Consider the following 22,311-nt stretch of genomic DNA (forward strand, 5'->3'; position numbering starts at 1 on the left):
CAAGCACATAGCCATTTAGGGTGCATTTGGAATTGCCAATATACTAATTTGCACATCTTTGGGGATATGGGAGGAAACCCAGGGCAACTCGAAATAAACCTATGTAAACATGAGGGGCATAAGCAGACTCCATCTGGACAACAGACAGACACATGTTTTTAACACAGGTTGCTAGATCCACAACTTACTCCTGGACCACCATGCAAGAGTGTCAGTATGATATAGATTTTCATTGGGATCAATCATGTCAAATGTGGTATGATTGCACAGAGCTTTTGAGATGGAACTTCTCAGGTTTGAGTTTGAAACATTGTCTGTGTAAACTTTGATGGCGTTCCATATAACCATATGAGTTTTCCCACCATACTACTGTTTCCTTCAACATTTTAAAGATATGTGGTACGTGCTTCTTAAACTGATTTCCAGCGATCGCCACACATAATACATTCACTTCATGATATTACTGCTCTCTGAACATTTAGAATGCTAAGATAAATACTTGATATCATTTTCATGATGAAATGCATTAAAGCATGTATTAAACATGTGGGGGCATGGCGGCACAGGGGTTGCGCTGCTGCATCGCAGCAAGGGGGTCCTGGGTGTTCCCTGCCTTGAGTTTGCATGTTTTTCTGGTGGGTTTACTCGGCGTGCTTCAGTTTCCTTTTCAAAGTCATGTAGGATGTGGGGTTTTGTTTTGCTAAATTGACCCTTGTGTATGTGTGTGCTCGTATTCACCCTGCGATTAGCTAGCGCTCTGTTCAGGAATTGTTCTGCCTCTCACACAGTGCTTGCTGGGATGGGCACAACCCTGGATGGATTGTATAATTAAACATGTATAATGAAGATTTTTCTAAGTTCCTTAAAAGCTCCGAACACTCCGTGGCCTAGGTTTATAGCTAGTTTTACTTTCACAAAGATGTTTATTCTGTGGTGATTGGTTATATGGAGAAAGAAAAAGGAAGGGTGGGAACTGGGGGCTTTGATATGTGTGACAGAGACATCACTCCTGCAATAAAGAAAGCCCGCTCAGAAGAACATCCACTGAATTCTGCGTTCGTGTTTCCGACCACCAGCTCACGAATCTAACATTTACACACTATTTCAGTTAAACCAGTGCGATACCCATTCGTACATCCAGCTTTTTGGAGCCTCGTCACATCTACCATAAAGGTTCTCTACACTGAGCGTACACCTGAGGACCCCTTACTGCGAGGGAACAACACCACCGCCACGCCACCGTGCCACCCCCAACATGTTTAATACAAGCTTTAATGCATTTCATCATGAAAATGATATCAAGTGTTTATCATAGCAATCTAAATGTTCAGAGAGCAGTAATATCATGAAGTGAATGTATTCTGTGTGGTGGTTGCTGCCTGCGGCTCCTCACAGTGCAAGAGGAAGTCCGTTTAAGAAGCACGTAGCGATTAACAACTGGGTCAGCGATCACTTAATACAAAGCATTTAATGTGCCACATTAGTTATGATGAGGCTTGAGAAAACCTAGTAAATTAAACATTGATTTTAAGACGAAGTTTACGACATGGCAAAGTTAAACTAGAGAGAGAAAAACAAGGGTTTAAAGTGGAAAAGTCGATATTAAAGTGGAAATATCGACTTAATCTAAATGGTGAGATTAAAGTGGAAATGTCGAGAATAAAGTCGACATGTCCACTTTTTTCTCCACATACTTTTTTTTCTTCACTGACTCTGTGACAAATTCCACATAGACAGCCACCATGCTGAGGTTTGAATTCATTACTAGAGAGCTGTGAGATTTTAACAGTAATCGTAACATCACCTTGGAACAGTTTAGCAACTAGCAAGTACACCTGAGGACTTCCGGCATTACCTTTCTTACTGGCTAAAATCAATTCTAATTCTTTTTTCCTTCAATGGAAGTTCATTTAGCATTGTGTCCCCACCAGTATGGAACACTTTTCCTTGATCCATTGTTGAGCTTTGCCTTTCTTAAAAGTCAAATCCAGACTCAAATCTCTGGCATTTTAGTTGTTGTCCCTTCACATAAAGGTTTCAATAACTTCTCTTATCTACTTTGATAGTAACATTACTACTGCAAAATAAATATACCAAAAATAAAGTGACGAGGACTATAGATCTGCTGATATGTTATCACTTTATTATGTACTACAGGTGTGTCTCACTTTTTCATATATATTTTGTTCAAGGTTTAAATTGAGTAGATGTTTTAACCTATCTAATAACAACTTAGTTAATGATTACTTTGCTAATTACCAACAGAACAATGTGAATTTGTAGGGGGCTTGGAATTGATTGGATCTTTCGAGGCTGAAAGTTATTTTTGTTTTGAATTAATTATTATTAATTTTCTGTTAAGTATTTCCCCAAAAATTTAGTGTAAGTGTAGTGTAAGTGCTCCCACTGTAATATAAACCTGAACATTTTCATGAACATTGTACCAAAACATTTTCACTTTTAAGCAGATTTTATTGAGCCTTACGTTTTTTTCCTATGCGTATTTATGCGTTTATGGCATATACATCTATATACTGTAATATCCCTTCCCAGGCGGGCAAATAAATCTCGCAAGCAAGTGGTGGTAATTGTCCAAAAAAACTAATCAATAATTTTATTTATTTTCTTCTGACTTCACAAGCCGAAAAACAACGTAGTCAGGACAAACCATAAGCACACTGAAACTCAAAAACCATCCCACACCATGAGTTAAACACACTCTTCTTTTATCTGAACCTCCTTTTTCAAAAGTCCCTCCTCCCTAGCACCCCAGAGGCTGCTTATTAAGAGTGGCAATTGTGTCTCTGCCCGCCCCTCTTTTTTTGTAACTTTTTAGGACACACTGCCTCAGTGGCAATTTCTTTCCCAGATTGTTACACTGCTCCCCCCTCCACTAGCTCCTCGCCCCCAAGGACACTTCAAAATGTTGATAACGAGCTGGTAATCGGATGACTCGTCTGGGCTACTCAGGACGCGTGACGTTGTCTGTAGAAGGCGTTTCTCTTCCTACCGTCTCCAGCGCCGAATCGGGCTGTTCTTGATTTACATCCCAGTCGGCTGGCGCCTCAATCCTTTCATCAACACCAAACCTTTCCCAGTAAGGCCCCAACCGATCCTGATGCAGAAACACCCGACGTCCCCTTGGTGACATCTGCACCCAGTACACCACTTCGCCCACGTGCTTGAGCACTTGGCAGGCACCCACCCACGTACTGTCAAGTTTGTGGGAGCAAACTTTCTTCCGTCAGGGACTGTACACCCACATTCAGTCGCTGGAGGAGTATGGATGTTCCCTGGCTCTGATGTCATAATGCCGCTTTTGGGTAAGGCCAGCCTTGTGCAGATGCTCCCTTAAGAACGTGTGAGCCCTGTCGATTCGGTCCAGAAGACAGAATACTCTGGTCCAGACTGCTGTTCTCCCCTTTCCGGTGGCAAACCATATTCAAGACAGACTGGGGTTCTCAATTCCCGGCCCAGCATCAACATGGCAGGGGTGCATTGCGTAGACTCCTGCACCGCTGTCCAGCATGCCAGGAGAACCAAAGGCAGTTGCTGATCCCAGTTGCATTGGTCCTTGTTTACCACCATTGCCAACTGAGCCGATAAGGTACGGATGAATCACTCGGCCAAACCGTCGCTCTGGGGGAGAAGCGGAGTGGTGCACATTTTTCGAATGTGTACGAGATCGCACACATGATGAAAAACTTTACTTTCAAAATTACATCCCTGGTCTGAATCAAGTTCTAGCGGCATGCCAAACCTACTAAACATGCCCTCAACCAGGGCAGTAGAAGTGGTATGTCTGTATCTTGGCTAGGAATAGAGTACTCCTCCGGCCACTTGGAGAAATAGTCTACCCCAACAAGGATGTACTTATTCCCCTGATGAGAATGAGGAAAAGGCCCCAATATGTCTATCCCAACCCGCTCCATAGGCAGACCAACTATTGTTGAAGGGGGGGCCACTGATGGTTCAGAGGGTCCTTATCACGCAGTGCACACATTGCAACAGCGGCAGTGATCTTCAACATCTTGTCGGCACCGTCCCCAGTAAAACATCTGTTAGAGCCACTTCAGTGTCTTACTGACTCCAAAGTGGCCAGACCCCACACCCCCATGCACAGACTTAAGTACATCATCCTGTTTCCCCTTTGGCACTATCACCTGCCAAGTGACCTCTCCACCGGCAGGGGCTCACCATCTTCTCATCAGCACCCCATCCCGGATGGCCAAATTGTCCCACTGAGCCCAGAGACCCTTAACAGTCATACCCTCTGGGGCTACCTCCTCCCAACTAGGTCAGTGATTGTCTGTCACCCAGGCTCTAACTTTCTTTATCTCTGGATCCTGGTTCTGCCAAAACCCCCAATTGCATTACCATGCGATTAACATGGAGTAACTTTATCTCACCTCCCTTGTTTGCTCTCGGTCTTCCTGACGGCGGCAGTAGTCACAGTTCGTCTGAGCACACGGCCTGCGGGATAGCGCATCTGCTTTGTGATGTTGACCCCCCCGGCAATGTTGGATTTCAAACTGAAACAACTGTAGCCATTCCAGCCACCTTGCCACTTGCCCCTCTGGCTCCCTAAAAGACATCAGCCATTATAAGGATGCGTGGTCGCTGCGCAGTGTAAATGCAGTCCCTTGTAAGTAGTGTTGAGAAATGCCGGATCGCTTCCACTACTGCCAGGAGCTCTCTCCGTGTGATGCAGTAGTCTCTTTCTTCTCTGCTTAGGGCTTGGCTGAAATAAGCAACTACTCGTTCTCCCTGGGAATATGGTTGTGACAGGACAGCCCCTAGGCCTACATTGCTGGCATCCATGTCTAAAACAAAAGGCAGGGCAGGGTCAGGTGGGGCCAAGATGGGAGCCTGGCATAAGCTATCTTTCAGGGCTTGGAAAGCAGACTGTTCTTCTGCTCCCCAGCAGAAATAATGACCTTTCTTTGTTAGCCAGTGAAAGGGTGCAGCCACCGTAGCGAACCCAGGAACAAACGCCGGTAGTAGGATGCCAATCCGAGGAATCCACGGATTTGCCGTATATTAACTGGAGTCGGCCAGTCATGGATCGCTTGAGTTTTGCTCTCTTCTGTGGCCACCCCCTTTCACTTACTTGGTGCTAGGGAATCCATTCCCGGGAATTCGGGAATCCCACATTTCATTCCCGGGAATCCTGGGCTCCCGGGGATGACACAGTGCATGGGCATCTCACATGTGAACGGTTTTAGAACAACTGACACTTATTTTTAATAAAACTACTGCAATATGTTGACACAAATAAAAGACTAACCTTATCTATAAGCAGTTCATGCTGTCATAGAAGTACATGTATCTTTAGTTGCAGTAATAATTTTACAAACGTAGTGTCCGCAAGGCCTGCAGCATTGTGCAGGACCCCTTACACCCCTCACATGGACTTTTCACACTTCTGCCATCCAAGAGAAGATACTGCAGCATCAAAGCCAGATCTGTCATGATGTAGGAGAGTTTTTACCCCCTAGCTGTTAGACTCTTTAACACCAGCCTGCCCCCTGGAACCTTCCACACGGCCTCAACCACCACTAAAAACAGAACTTTTATACATGCAAGCCACTTTCCTGCAAAGACGAGTGTGCATGTAGAAAAGAACTAAAAATCTCGTAGTGACCTTGAAGGATTTGACACTCTTGATATCCTTCTGCTGTGAAACATTCTGACCTGTCATTGTTTACACATGTCTTAAACAACTATTAGTATACACTGATAATAGATATAGATAATACAGAAATTATTTATTATATTACATATATTACATATCTTACACATCAATATTGCTGCTACTTCTTTGTCCTATCTTTGCACAATGTCTTGTCTTGTTTATGTTTTAACTTTTAATTTTTAAATTTTAATCCTATTTTTAATTTATTTATTGCACGTCATGTTGTTACACTGTGGACCCTGAGCTTCGCAATTTCATCAATCTGTATACTTGTATATGGTTGAGATGACAATAAAGTTCACTTTGACTTTGACAAGAGCATAGAAAGCACAACATCCTCACAGGTGGCACAGTGGCAGTGCTGCTGCTTTGCAGTAAGGAGAGTGTGGAAGATTGTGGGTTCGCTTCCCAGTTCCTGCCTGTGTGGATAGCGCTTTGAGTACTGAGAAAAGTGCTATATAAATGTAATGAATTATTATTAACGTGTCCAGCGTGCGGTCGTCCATGCGAGAGCACACCTTCATGCAGAAGTATGCCAGCCGCTGAGAAAGCACGCACTGCCTCCACTGAAGTAGGCGGCACAATCATCAGATACTGATAGACTTGTTCTAAACAACGCCCGCGCTTGCCGTTGCGCTGAAACACTGCCATTTCAGCTTTTACTGATGCATCCAGTTTCTTGTCATCATTCTGTGATGGCAAGTTTCTTGGCACAGATAATGCACATGCAACAGACTGATGCATTGCAATTTCAAGTTGCTGTTCAAAACTGTTGTCTGATGAAGTGCAAGCTGCAGCAATGGCGCCACCTTAATTATTTTCAACTATAACTCTGTTATTTCTTGATCGATTTTTACACTATTACACACTATATATGCGAGCTTGGCCGTTCCCATTTTCCCGGGAATTACAGCAGTTTAATTCCCGGGAATGCGGAATGAAAAATGGCCCAAGTAGGTGACTTCTCAGCGCAGCAATTGGCACTTATCAGGGTGTAGCTTAAGTCCTGCTTCCCGCAATTTCACTAGTATGGTTCTAAGGGAGGACAAAGCAGCTTCAAATGTGGGTCCATGTGCCATCACATCGTCCAAATATACCATGCATCTGGAACGAGGGATGCCTAAGAGGCCAACTCCACCTGCCAGTAGCCACCTTCAATCTAGCGTGGAGAACCAATGCGACCCAGACACCAGATCAAGGGCCCCGTCGATTCTAGGAAGCGGATACAAATCTTTTCACGTAACTGTATTCAACTGGCGGTAATCAACACAAAAACGCCAGTCTCCTGATTTCTTTTTTAACCAAAACAACAGGGGAGCACCAAGGAGAATCTGATGGCTCAATAATTCCAGAATTCAACATTTCGAGTACCAACCGATCTACCTCGATCTGTCGTGCCAGGGGAACTAGCTGCGGATGTTGTTTGATTAGGGCGCACATCTCCCGTGTCGATGTGATGGTGGACGAGGTGAGTTCGGTCAATGTTCTTATAAGAGATGATGAAACAGTCTCCAAATTCCTCCAATACATCCTTAAGTCGTTGTCGCTGAGGTTCCTTTAATCCCTGGCAGCTTCTTTCCCAGAGGCCTTCCAGAGTATCGTTCCATCGCCCACCGTTATTGCTCACAGGGGTGGGGGAGGCTCCCAGTTGATTGACAGAGTGGGGAGGTGGTCCTGACTGAAACTGACAGGCCATCAATTGACAGGGTGCACTGCCAGGTATCAACAGGGTCCTATGGCCAAAGTCAATCTAAGCCTGGGTTTTAGTCAAAAAGTCTACACCCAAGATGCGTCTCTAATTTTTGCTACCCAAGCAGCGAATGTCCAAACATGTCCTCCTATTCTTAGAAGAGTGGTGGTCCGGCCCTCTATCATAGCATGCTTGCCCTTGGCGTTAACGAATTGGTCGGGAATGGCTTGTAGAGAGCAGTTTTTAGGTAGCAGATCACGTCACACTACAGTAGACGTAGCCCCGGTATCTATTAAAGCCTTCACATCAGTGTCCCAAATTTGAATAGGCAAATGACAATAATCTCCACAGCCTAGCTGTCCCACAGGGATCACCAACTTGTCCTGGCCTGCATTTGTTGTCGGCTGCAGCGGGAATACTAAAGGATCCGGAAATGTCCCACATACTCCGAACCCTGGCCGTTTCCCAGCATTTCTCTGGTGCCCAAAATAGTTGCTGGACAGAAAGGACAAAATCGACGAAGATGCCCGGGTTGGCCACAGCGCCAGCAAGTAGGGGGTGTAGCGGCTGAAGCTGATGTTCTCATAAGGTTTAGCTCCACCGGGGAAGTTCTTCCTGAGGGCTCCTCTCCCAGACACAACACATGGTCGCGCGGTGGCTGGCGGCACATCCTTTCCTGCTCCCTCTCACGACCCTCCGTATAGGCTGATTCCCCCTCACATACCAATTCGAACTCTACAGCATGCTAGCGCCTCTTCTAGAGTTGCTGGTAGGGCAAGTTGAGCGTGGTGGCGCAGCGCTTTAGGTTCAAGTCCATGGAGAAATGTGTCACCTGCCAACTCGTCCCGGAACCCGCGGAGGAAATGTGCATAGGCTTGTCCCACCAGTCCCTGCACTTTCGTAGCAAACGTTTCTAGACGTTCTCCAGACCTCCGAGTTCGTTCATGCAGTTGCATTTGCAGTCCTGATATGGTTTCTGGCCTCCCGAAACGACGCTCAATGGCCTTCAAAAGCAGTCCTAAGTCCAATAAATCCTCCCACGGAACATCCTCAAGGGTTTTCAAAGCATCCCTTTTCAACGCCGCCACCAACTGCACTGCTCTATCCTTGACCCCCCCCCCTTCACCTTTTCAACAACTTCGAACCTGTTCCAAAACGCTTCCCAGCTGCCCGTCCCGACGTAGCGTCCCCGTTTCAACCTTGGTAATGTAAAATCATCATCTATGGTGGTACACTGTAAAAATCGTCACCTTCCGTTCAATATACCTGTTTGTGGAGATGTAAAGAAGCTCTAACACAGAGAACTCGTGCATGTTGTTCTATAAGAGCAACCAGTTTGGGCCTTGACGCTTTCCGTCTGACGTCATCTCAGGGTGACGTGTTATTTAAGAAGCTTTCGCTAGCTGAAGGTAGAGTGACAGCCTCATAGGGAAGAAAACCCGTTAACATATAAAAGGTATAACAAAATTGAATCATGACAGCAGATTGGGAAGAAGTAAGACGTCTGGCTGCATACTTCCAGAGAGCACAGTTTGCGGAATCTGTGCAGAGGTATAGTAGAAATCCTGTCTGTAGTTAAGCTGTTAAATTTAACGGAGTCTTATGGAGTGTTCTTGCAATAATTGCATACAGAATTACTATACTCAGTTGTTTGAATGATAAAAATATCAAAGTGAATTTAAATTAAGGTGTTTACTGAAAAATAATATCGTCAGCACTTCATGAGTGTGACTGTGACACTACCCATATTGCGTTGTTTACAGAAATACTTGCCAGATTGCAAGTTTGAAACAAGAGTGGCACAGTAGTTCACTTCATTCTCAGTTGGGGGTGAGAATATTACCATATCTTTGGAGGCAGTTAATTATTTCCATTACACCGAACTACTAGAGTCGAGGTAAAAGGTTAGTTATAGCCAGTGGTACGCTGTTACAATGCCGGCGTGTATAGGGCTTTTAAAATAACATGGTTGATTGGTTCTAGAGCTTTAATCCAAAAATAATTTGGTTCTAGAGTGTAATCCAAAAATAACATCTTGCTGTGTTATCTCTGCAACCCTTATAATCCAATGAGTATTATAATATGCAGCATATATGTTTATACTTATTTCATGCACATTAAATAAAATGAGTGACGGGCTAGGTGTTGTGCAGATTCTGATTTCATTCAGATTGTTCAGTGCGTTAAAGTTTTTAAACCCCTTTATGCGCTTTCTAAGAGTTGCGTTTTTCATCATATAAACAACTCGTATTTATAAAGGAGGCAAAAGGCAAGTTTTGTTTTCTTAGCGTTAGTACTTGGTAGGCTTTTTTTCCCTGCTCCCTGTTCTGAATGAATTCAGACGATGTAACTGAAACACAGTCAAACTTAAGTTTATTTTCGTATATCTAATCCAGTGAAAACCTTTATTTGTGCGTCTCCCCAGAATAGTGACAGTAATAAAATGTCAACAAAAAGACACATACACCGAATGCAACACATTTGTACTAATATATATACTAGCAAAATACCCGCGCTTCGCAGCGAAGTAGTGTGTTAAAGAGGTTATGTAAACATATATATATACATATCTACATATACACACACACACACATATATAATATACATACATACACACACACACATACATACAGTGGTGTGAAAAACTATTTGCCCCCTTCCTGATTTCTTATTCTTTTGCATGTTTGTCACACAAAATGTTTCTGATCATCAAACACATTTAACCATTAGTCAAATATAACACAAGTAAACACAAAATGCAGTTTTTAAATGATGGTTTTTATTATTTAGGGAGAAAAAAAATCCAAACCTACATGGCCCTGTGTGGAAAAGTAATTGCCTCCTGAACCTAATAACTGGTTGGGCCACCCTTAGCAGCAATAACTGCAATCAAGCGTTTGCGATAACTTGCAATGAGTCTTTTACAGCGCTCTGGAGGAATTTTGGCCCACTCATCTTTTGACCTGCCTAACTTTTGTAAGTAAGCTGTAAGGAATGAGCCTGCCAAATTTCAGCCTTCCACCTACACGGGAAGTTGGACAATTAGTGATGAGTGAGTCAGTCAATGAGTGAGTGAGTGAGTTAGTGAGTCAGTGAGGGCTTTGCCTTTTATTAGTATAGATATATAATCTCCCAGAACATAGGGAATTTTGTAATTACTGTCTGTTACATAACCCTATAACCTGTTGATGGAAACTGAATCAGCTGGTGCAATGTCCCCGTAACATTTGTCAGAAGGAAAAAATATAATATATATACTCTTTGTGAACGTACTGTAAATTGATTTTTCAAGTGGAATAGAAGTGTAAATCCAGTTTTCTTAAAGGACCACTTTATAAGAATACAGTACTCCTCCTTGCAAAGTTCTTCAGTACCTTCAGTCATTTAGTTTTTAACCAAATGCATGATGATAAGCTAATTACCAGGATTTTTTAAAAAAATTTTTTAACACATCTTCAGAACAATTTCATCCTTTTGTTCTGATTGTGGGATTGATAGATAGATAGATAGATACTTTATTCATCCCAAGGGGGAAATTCACATACTCCAGCAGCAGCATACTGATACAAAAAAAATATTAAAGAGTAATAAAAATGCAGGTAAAAACAGACAATAACTTTGAGTAATGTTAACATTTACCCCCCCGGGTGGAATTTAAGAGTCGCATAGTTTGGGGGGGTTACGATCTCCTCAGTCTGTCAGTAAAGCAGGACAGTGACAGTAGTCTGTCGCTGAAGCTGCTCCTCTGTCTGGAGATGACACTGTTTAGTGGATGCAGTGGATTCTCCATAATTGATAGGAGCCTGCTGAGCGCCCGTCGCTCTGCCACAGATGTCAGACTGTCCAGCTCCTTGCCTACAATAGGGCCTGCCTTCCTCACCAGTTTGTCCAAGCGTGAGGCGTCCTTCTTCTTTATGCTACCTCCCCAGCACACCACTGCGTAGAAGAGGGCGCTCGCCACAACCGTCTCATAGAACATCTGCAGCATCTTTTTGTAGATGTTGAAGGACGCCAGTCTTCTAAGGAAGTATAGTTGGCTCTGTCCTCTCTTGCACAGAGAATCAGTGTTGGCAGTCCGGTCCAATTTATCATCTAGCTGCACTCCCAGGTATTTATAGGTCTGCACCCTATGCACACAGTCACCTCTGACGATCACGGGGTCCATGAGGGGTCTGGGCCTCCTAAAATCCACCACCAGCTCCTTGGTTTTGCTGGTGTTCAGGTGTAGGTGGTTTGAGTCACACCATTTAACAAAGTCCTTGATGAGGTTCCTATACTCCTCCTCCTGTCCACTCCTGATGCAGCCCACGATAGCAGTGTCGTCAGCGAACTTTTGCACGTGGCAGGACTCCAAGTTCTATTGGAAGTCCGATGTATATAGGCTGAACAGGACTGGAGAAAGCACAGTCCTCTGCGGCGCTCCTGTGTTGCTGACCACAGTGTCGGATCTGCAGTTTCCGAGATGCACATACTGAGGTCTGTTTGTAAGATAGTTCACGATCCATGCCACCAGGTATGAATCTACCCCCATCTCTGTCAGCTTGTCCCTAAGGAGCAGAGGTTGGATGGTGTTGAAGGCGCTAGAGAAGTCTAGAAACATAATTCTTACAGCACCACTGCCTCTGTCCAAGTGGGAGAGGGATTGGTGTAGCATATAGATGATGACATCCTCCACTCCCACCTTCTCCTGGTATGCGACCTGCAGAGTGTCGAGGGCATGTTGGACCTGTGGCCTCAGGTGGTGAAGCAGCAGCAGATTGGTAGTGGAAAGGGTTTGTATGTATCAGCCAAGAGTATACACTCAGTAGTTTTTGCCATTAAAATTTTTCATATGTGTTGATACTGTGCTTCAACAAAACCTCTAACTCACAACCCCAAGGTACTTTTTTTTTTTTTTTTTTTTTTTTTTTAGTTTTATACCGTCAGACAGTTATTTCCAATTTAAATGTAATGCTTTTTCTTTTGTTTAGACAAAATAGAAATCTTCAGGTGCATGCTGAATATACTTTTCTGGATTTTGAAAATACAGTTCTAGACTCCTAGTTTCAGATAGGGAATCCATTCGAGCCCGGGATACCCGGACATTTTTCATTCCCGCATTCCTGGGAATGAAACTGCTGTAATTCCTGGGAAAACAGGAACGGCCAAGCTCGCGTATATAGCGAGTAAAAGTGTAAAAATCGATCAAGAAATAAGAGTTATAGCTGAAAATAATTAAGGTGGCGCCATTGCTGCAGCTTGCACTTCATCAGATAACAGCTTTGAACAGCAACTTGAAATTGCAATCCGCATTATCTGTGCCAAGAAACTTGCCATCACAGAATGATGACAAGAAACTGGATGCATCAGTAAAAGCTGAAATGGCAGTGTTTCAGTGCTGTGGCAAGCGTGGTGTTGTTTAGAACAAGTGTATTAGTATCTGATGATTGTGCCGCCTACTTCAGTGGAGGCAGAGCGTGCTTTCTCAGCGGCTGGCGTACTTCTGCACGAAGGTGCGCTCTTGCCTGGATGACCGCACGCTGGACACGTTGTGCTTTCTACGCTCTTATTACCGCAACTAAAGATAACGTACTTATGACAGCATGAACTGCTTGTAGATGAGGTTAGTCTTTAAATTGTGTCAACATATTGCAGTAGTTTTATTAAAAATAAGTGTCGGTCATTCTAAAACCTTTCACATGTGAGATGCCCGTGCACTATGTCATCGCTGGGAGCCTGGGATTCCCAGGAATGAATTGCGGGATTCCCGAATTCCCAGGAATGGATAAACCCATCCGGGAATGGATTCCCTAGTTTCAGATCTAAGTCTAGATCTTGTATTTATGTGGATTTTCTTCAGGTATTTTGGTTTCTTACTGTAACTTATTTTTTGATGACCTCAAATTTGCACAATGTACGTAGACATACAGATTGTGAACAAAAAGTTATGAGCTTGACCTATTTATAGAAATTCCAGAAAAAACACTTTATGAAGTGTACAAGTACACTTGCTCTAATGTCAACAATGCTTTTCTGTGCCACTTGGATAAAATGTTTGTTTTGTTTAGATAGCCACTGTTTTGTTTTTGATTTGACTATGTAGATGATTATCTATAAGTGTGACCTTGACACCCGTCACATAATCTGAATGTCTTACTGTGATGTGTCTGCTAGCAGGATGTCTAGTAACTGTTTTTTTATTTCATTTTATTTATATAAAAAAAATCCATCCCTTGAGAAAGAGAGCTAGGTTAGCAGAGTAGCACTTTAATAATAGTAAAAATTATGTAAATGAATAAAAATAGATAGAATAGAAAAAGAGGGGAGAGAATCCAATTCCTCAATTTAAATGCGTATTCTAAATTGTTATTGATTAGATCCTGCCAGGTTTTGGAAACGTTTTTTACAAATCCTCTAAGTGAGAATTAAATTTTTTCCAGTTTTACAAAAACATTTATCTATATAACACATTTTCATACAAACAATGTAGCTCAAAGTGCTTTACACGATAAAGAAAGAGAAAAAAGACAAAATAAATAAGAATTAAAATTAGAGAACACTAACATCTATCTATCTATCTATCTAATAAAAGTAAGGTCCGATGGCCAGGGAGGACAGAAAAAAACAAACAAAAAAAAAAACTCCAGACAACTGGAGAAAAAAAAAAAAAATCTGCAGGGGTTCCATGCCACGAGACCGCCCAGCCCCCTCTAGGCATTCTACCTAACATAAATGACCTCAATCAGTCCTCACTGTATTCAGGGTTCTCATGGAAAAATTTGATGATGACGTTCATGTGGACTTTTGGCCTTTAATCCATCAATGTAGGGACATCACAGTGCTTTGATTAGGTGGTGGTGGCGCAGATTGCCGCCACAGAAAACCGGAAAAAGAACAGACGAGAAAGTAGGAATTAGAAGGGATTTGAAATCACCATGAATAATAATAATTAATTGAATATACAAAGCATCAGGATTAAACTAAGATGAAGCTATGAGAAAGCCATGTTAAACTAATGTGTTTTCAGCAGTTTTTTAAAAGTGTTCCACTGTATTAGCCTGGTGAATTCCTATTGGCAAGCTATTCCAGATTTTTGGTGGATAACAGCAGAAGGCTGCCTCACCACTTCTTTTAATTTTAATTCTTGGAATTCTAAGTAGACACTCATTTGAAGATTTAAGGTTATGATTTGGAGTGTAAGGCGTAAGACATTCTGATATATAAGATGGAGCAAGATTATTTAAGGCTTTGTAAACCATAAGCAGTATTTTAAATTTTAAAGTCAATTCTAAATGACACAGGTAACCAGTGTAGTGACATCAAAACTGAGGTGATGTGCTCTGATTATCTTTTCCTAGTTAAGATTCTAGCAGCTGCATTCTGCACTTGTTGCAACATCGATTGATGTCTTTTTTTGGTAGTCCTGGGAGGAGTGCGTTACAGTAATCTAACCAACTGAAAACAAAAGTGTAGACTAATTCTTCAGCATCTTGCAATGTTATAAGAGGTCTAACTTTTGCTATGTTTCTTAAGTGGAAAAAAATGCTGTCCTAGTAATCTGATTAATATGTGATTTAGAATTCAGGTCAGAATCAACAGTTACCCCTAAATTCTTTCTTTTCTTTAAATTGATACCAAGTCTGAGAATTCCTCAAAGAAAGACGCACTGTATTTAGGAGGTCTGTACACGGATAATACTAGAAAATGAGAAACTCCATGAATAACAACGGTAAGATACTCCAAGGACTTGAATTTACCAAAACTGACATCTTTACACTTTAATCGGCTTGAGTAAATGTTTGCTAAACCGCCGCCGTTCTTACCTTGGCGATACGCACGAGCAAAGCTGTAATGTGGAGGTGCAGATTCGATTAAAACAGCCGCACCATCAGAGCTAAGCCACGTTTCACTTAGTGCAATAAAATCAATTTCCCTATCACTAATAAGACCGTTGATGGGAAACATCTTGTTGGTTAATGCTGTAACATTTAATAAAGTCATATTTAATGTTTAGGAAGAACAGAACTGAATTGTATGTGCGTTATGGGTATTCGAGATAGAAATTAAGTTATTTTTATTACTGCCACTCTGTGCGTATTTTTTATTTAATCTATAATCTGTTTTAATACATTGTTCATCTAGAGGTGTAATTGTAATTAAGTTATTCGTATTTATGCGCGCACTGCCTAGTTTTTTTATACATGCATTGAGGTTAGTTATTACAGTATTAATACAGTGCACTTTGGAGGAAGATTTTGTTACCGAATTATCACATCCTAGCAAAGCATTACGGAAAGGGTTAGGAGTAAAAATAGACAGTCAAGAGAGACAAATTACCTTAGCGATGTTTTTGGAGAGGACCCGGGTGCCGAATCTATTTGGATGCAGACCATCCTGCTTGAAGAAACATGTCCTCTCCCAGAAAGGTCCCAGTTGTCTACGAACCCGATGTTTTGACTCTCGCAGAAGCCTTTCATCCAGATGTTTAACTCCAACCAACAACTGTAATACTCGTTCGATCTTCTAACGAGAGGTAGGGCACCTAAGATGAAGATTCTTGCAGCCGGGGTCCTGTCCTTTGTGGCTTTAATTAGTGCTGAGAAGTCCGCCTTGAGAATCTGACTGTCGGTGTCTCACGTCGTTTACCCCGACGTGTATCACAATGGATCCCACTGCCCTGTTCTTGTTCCTCTTGAAGACTGTCGGCGCTCATCTCATAACGTCTCGGACACGAGCACCGGGAAAACAAGAGACAAAAGATTTCTGATTAGGACAAGAGATATTTGGGTTTCATTTGATTGAATTTCCAATCACAAATACATCACCCGGGGTTGAAGGCAAACTGGGGGCGCAGAGAGGGTCGAACCAGTTCAGGTTGGACATGCTTGCCTGTGCCGATGGAGGTGTTCTAGCCTTTAACCCCTGCCTGCATAGCTGAAACAGGCAGAGTTCTTCAGAGTAATAAAAATCATCACCCCGAAAGCTGACAGTAGACATCACGTAGTATATGTGTACCAAATGTCAGGTCAATAGGTCAAACTGTTTGCGAGCTACAGGTGATTTAAAATCCTGGACAGACAAGCGCACAGCCACTGTAGCATATTATATAAGAAGTTCAATTATCCACTGACTTTTTGGATCATTTTAAATGAGAGAGATGCACTCGATATATAATTTTAAGTTGAATAATTGTATGCTTTGCGCATATGGAGTGCGAGTGAATTCTGTGCATTGCTACCTTCCATTCCTTTTCTGAGATGTTAAGTGAGAGATCCTTTTCCCACTGTACTCTGAGATCTTTGAAAGGGAGGGATTTTAAAATGTTTTTATACATTACAGAAGTGCTGTTTGAGTCCTCAAGACTAATCAAGATTTCTTCCGCTGTAGAGGTATGTGGGAGGTGAGGGAAATTGGGCAGGTTTTCTGCATCACATTGAAGTCCCTTCATGGACCCCTGCAGGGCTACGCTGCTGGACTACAATTCCCGGCATTCCCTGCTGGTTCCCGAATGGGTGCTGATATCAAGGACTGCTGCCATCTGGGGGGAATAAACATCTCCCAGAAACAGTCCTTCCAAGACTTCCTCTTCTATCCCTGCCAGGGATGGTGCTACACATATTTCTGGTCAGGATGCCTGTCCATTTATGTGGGGTTTCCTGCCTGGGTAAGGAACCATCTTCTCTACTGGTTGGGATGTCTGTCTATCCATCTGGGGAGCTTTGTCCGGGTACGACAAAGGGTCCTTCCCACTCTCGGCCGGGATGCGTTTCTGTCCACTTGGGGCAACTCCTTGCTGGGATGTCCGTTCATCCTGTTTGCCACCTATAGCAAGTATGTTTTACTTAAGATATCCAGGGAAAACACTACAAATGCAGTGTGTATTCAGTATTGTGTCCCATACAACAGCATCCTATATATCTGAAGCAGGGTATTTGCTGACCTGTTGTGCCAGCAGTTCAGCATGTCAACCACTTCTTGCATTTAGCATACCATCCCTTCATGCTCCCATTTTATTTTGTATATGCAACCTCTTTGGTTTCATGGAGATTTCATTTTAGGACCACTGCAATTTTTGTGTTGTTATTTTCAGCAAAGTTTTTAACATAATACAATTGTTTCGCCACACCCCAAGAAAGAAAACTTATTCATTGCTTTGTGCATAAAGATATGTGAATGAAATTAAAACTAGGCTCCATATTTTTTTTTGGTTTAAAAGGAGTACATTTGTACAGGTAGAATATTGAATCGTACGTGTACATACTGTAAATCTATATTGTTAAACTCCCATTGCTAATATTTGTTTGAAGAATACATTCTCATGTTTTGATTTCTTATGTGCTAATTTTCGTGGTGCAGCCTTTTATAATTTGAATGTGACTGATATGGCCTGCAGTGGGTGCACCAGCCGACACAGACAGACAACATGCACAAAACATGTTTATTTCAGTGAGGAAGCGCTTTCCTATCCTTCCCCACAGCAGCACAGTTCAACAAAGTATAAATAAACACAGTGCTTTCTTTTCTTTTCCTTCTTCTTTCTGTCTCTCTTGTTTGCTTGTACTCCTTGTCTGACAAGCTTTGTCTCTCTCCCTCCCGACTCTGGCTGTCGGTGTAGTGCCAGCTGACTCCTGTTAAACCACACCCGAGAGCACGCAAGGTGGCCCATTAACATGTTAAGGGCTGCACAAACTCCTACTCCCCCCATGGCCTCTGGGCATCTGTGGTACCACAGTAACCCCCTACCTTCTAGCGTTCCAGGGGTGATAATGCCTTGAGCACACTCTCTCCCCCTGGTCTTTCCATCCAGCTGGCGTCCCGGCCAGGCAGGGCCCCTGGCCATACGTAACACTGAGTACAGTATTTTGCGCACCATAAGGCGCACTGGATTGAAAGGCGCACTCTCAATTGCGGGGCTTATTTCTGTACTTAAGCCATACATAAGGCGCACCGTATTATTCGGCGCATGCAAAAACAAGGTAACAGAAGCAAAACAATGAGTTTAGTTAAACCTTATTCTACTACGTATTTAAAAATACACTCACATTGTTTTTTGATCAGTTTGTTGTCACAAATCCATCGAAGTCCTCACCTTCTGTATCTGAATTGAACAGATGGGCAAGTTCGCCATCAAACATGCCGGGTTCCCTCTCGTCATTGTCGGAATCAGTCTCGTTGCCGGGTGGCTGTTCAGCAATGATTCCAGCTTTCGCGTAAGCTCGGACAACAGTCGAAGCAGACACCTTAGCCCAGGCATCCACAATCCATTCACATATGGTGGCGTAACTCACCCGGCGCTGCCTTCCAGTCTTAGTAAAGGTGTGTTCGCCGTCTCTCATCCATCGCTCCCATGACGCTCGCATCTTCACTTTGAACGCCCTGTTTACACCGATGTCCAGCGGTTGGAGTTCTTTTGTTAATCCTCCTGGAATGATGGCAAGCTCCGTATTCATTTGCTTCACTTGTTTTTTCACAGTAGCGGTGATATGGGCACGCATGGAGTCGCAGATCAACAAAGACGGTGATGCATGGAAAAACCCACCCGGTCTCTTCACATACACCTCTCTCAGCCACTCTCTCATTTTCTCCTCGTCCATCCAGCCCTTTGGATTGGCCTTAACGATGACTCCGGCTGGAAACTTTTCTTTTGGCAGCGTCTTCCTCTTAAAAATGACCATAGGTGGTAGTTTCTGTCCATTACCGTGGCAACCAAGAACAACAGTGAAAGCCGATTTCTCATGCCCCGTGGTGCGTATGGATACCGTGCTGGTCCCCTTTTTCTCCACAGTATGGTTCACGGGGATGTCAAAAGTGAGAGGGACCTCGTCCATGTTGGTGATGTGGTTGGGCTGGATTTTTTTGTCGGTAATCTTGTTGCTGCAGTAGGTGCGGAAGATGGTCAGCTTTTCTTTGTAATCCGCTGGCAGTTGCTGCGCCACGGTAGTTCGTGCGCGGATGGCGAGATGGCGCCTTTTCATAAAACGAAAGCACCAAGACGGACCTCCTTGAAAGTGCTCGAGCTTCATGTCTTGTGCTATCGTTATTGCCTTCAGTCGAATGGTGACTGTAGAGACGCTTCTCCCGGCTGCTCTTTGTTCAAGAATCCATTGTTCAAGTTGGTCTTCCAACTCTGGCCACCTCGCCTTGTTCCCGCGGAAACTCTTTTTTGTCTTTTTAACTTGGCGCAATTCATTCTCCTGCTTCCTCCACTTCCGAACCATGGATTCATTGATTTTAAATTCTCTCGCTGCTGCTCTATTCCCATTTACAACCGCGTAACTGATAGCCTGTAGTTTGAATTGTGCATCGTAAGCATGTCTCTTCTCTGATGCCATTTTCAGGGTCCTTAGCCAAACAAATGTGGTTTCGCAGTGCACCAGTAGTACAATATACCTACCTGCCGTAGGCGTGGCGGAGGTAAGTGTACGTGGCTTTACGTAATGTTCTGCAATTGGTTTATCGCTGCCAGCGTTCATAGTGTACGTATTACTACGTCCCTATGTCGGCAGGAAATGGTCTGACAGTCAATCAAGCAGAGCGCTTACTAAAATGCACAACAACATTTTTACAGATTTTGGAACTCAGTGCACACATAAGGCGCACCGAATTTAAAGGCGCACCGTGGATTTTTGAGAAAATTAAAGGCTTTTAAGTGCGCCTTATAGTGCGCAAAATACTGTAATATTTTCTTTTAGTTGTCCTGTTATTTGTTTCTACTAATTTTTAGAGATGTATGTAGTGTTTATTTTATTATCTATCTATTTATTTGTTTATTGTTAATCTTTTTAGGTTGTCTGAGCGAAACTGCATAGAAATTGTGGCCAAGTTGATTGCATGTAAAAAACTGGATGTGGTGCATACTTTGGATGGCAAGGAATACATTACTCCAGCTCAGATCAAGCAGGAAATTCTGTATGAGCTTAGTGCTCATAGAGGTGAGTTATTGTAATTATCATTTAAACGATAAAACACTTTCAAGACATCAGGACATCAGCTATATTCACAACTGAGAGAATGTCTGCATGGAATTCACACATTTTCCCTGTTTCTGAGAGGAGTTTATTGTAGATACTTAGATTTCTCCATCTTCCAAAAATGTGCAGATTATTTTACTCAATAGCCTTCATTTTCTGGGCTTGAGCAAGTTTATATACAGGAATATTTACTGTACCACTGTGATGGGTTGCATTTTAACCAGAATGGGTTAATAAGTAGATTATGTCAAAGACTGTTTCAAGTGGGGTGTGGAAAGATGGTCAGTAATTTCAGATTAATTAAAGGACAGTGGTATGAATACTCATACAAAAAGATTTCTAGTTCATAGTTACAATGCCAAAGTAAAATGAGCAGTGCATTAGTAAGTACTTGCTCTAATGCCAGAAGTATCAAGAATGCAACAAGTGAGTTTGATTTTTAAGTATCTGCACAAAATTACAATATCATCACAATAGTAAGACTTTTGCTAAATCTGGGGGATGGGGATGAGAATTACTAAAACCGGTACAGGTTATTTGGTTAAGAAAAATCCAAAATGTGGGACAGTTGCCATTTGTGGAAAGGAGATCTGAATACATGTCTGTGTCAGTTTGGTGATGGGCCACATCTTAGTTAGGATATCAGGACTCGTGTAGAAGCATCAGGGTTAGAGGCCTGATACGGGGAGTGTGTTGTAGATCCTTCAATGTAGACTCTAGTTTAAATATGCATCTTTTTAATAATATTGAAAAGCAGTTTAGAGGAGGATTTTATGGTCATGAGGGGCTTCAAGTTGAATAATGGAGAGCTAGAAAAGAATTTCATAGATGTAATCTGTCACTGACTTTTAACACATGTAATAATAGAGGGAAAGAGGTAATTGAACCATTAGGATCTAGTGATCATAATACAAAACATTTTAAAAAGTAGCAAAGTGGGTTTAAAAGCATTTTTTCTAAACTAAAATGCAAAACAAATTCATCCTGGGATTTGCAAGCAGTAAGAATTGTGAGAGAACTCCTTTGTGGATAAATAATGAAATAGAACTACTTTTCTGTGCAGCCTATTTTTTATGTGGTGTAAAAGTCACTCTATCTGTTGGGCATATGAGTGCAACAGTTAAAAAGTATATTGAGCATGCTAAAAGACAATTAGAGACAAATCCTGCAGTAAAATAGTGGTGGCTCTGAGGCTAAGTATCTGTGCTGGTTTCCAGAAGGTTGCCGGTTCGAAACTCCGTCACTGCCAAAAGAGATCCTATACTGCTGGGCCCTTGAGCAAGACCCTTAACCTGTTATTGCTCCAGGGGCCCTGTACAATGGCTGACCCTGCGCTCTGACCCCAAGGAGTATGTGAAAACTAACAAATTCCTAATACAAGAAATTTGTATAAGGCGAAATAAAGAACACAAAAAAAAATTATGAAAGATGACCCAGAGAAGTTATCTTAGGAGTTTAGTAGTAAATCATTGAGGAGGAGAAGTCCATTAGAAGCAATTAGGATGAACTAAAAATATTCTGACTGTAAAATATCAAATGAATTAAATTTTTACACTTGAAGAATAATGATAGTTCCTGCAATCACTGGGAGGTTGTCATTGATGTGTGTAGTGATACTGAAGTTTTCGAGAGAGAATTGCTGCTAAGATTAAAAAGATAACATTTGTCCTGGAGTGCTTAAGTAGGTTAGTAAGCACATATTGATGCATATTTTTTTTTAATCACTGCACAGTGTGAAAATTCACAATGGTTAGACACTAACCTATGTTATCCATATTTAATAATTTAAAAAAGTGATTGGGTTGATCCAAGTAATTACAGGCCAGTAATCTTAACATATATCATGGGTGAGATGCAATTATTATAGAAACGGGCAAGCATTCCACATCAAGAACAGGTACCACTTTGAGAGGTAGTGATCAGCCTAAGAAATGAATATAGGATGTAAATGAAATATATTGCTAAAAACATAAATA

At 42.3% G+C, this 22,311-nt stretch overlaps 1 protein-coding gene across 1 annotated transcript in view; it reads left to right on the forward strand.

The window, feature by feature from the left end:
• Nucleotides 1-8,739: 8,739 nt before the first annotated feature.
• The window catches only part of ufl1 (UFM1-specific ligase 1), a 99,414-nt gene continuing 85,842 nt past the window's right edge, over nt 8,740-22,311 (forward strand). The window contains exons 1-2 of the mRNA XM_028797560.2: nt 8,740-8,936; nt 20,151-20,296. Of these exons, the coding sequence (XP_028653393.1) occupies nt 8,860-8,936; nt 20,151-20,296 (223 nt within the window). The 5' untranslated portion in view covers nt 8,740-8,859. The remainder of the gene's footprint in view (nt 8,937-20,150; nt 20,297-22,311) is intronic.

Source organism: Erpetoichthys calabaricus, chromosome 3 (genome assembly GCF_900747795.2).
Source record: "Erpetoichthys calabaricus chromosome 3, fErpCal1.3, whole genome shotgun sequence".
In the NCBI taxonomy this organism is placed as follows: domain Eukaryota; kingdom Metazoa; phylum Chordata; class Cladistia; order Polypteriformes; family Polypteridae; genus Erpetoichthys; species Erpetoichthys calabaricus.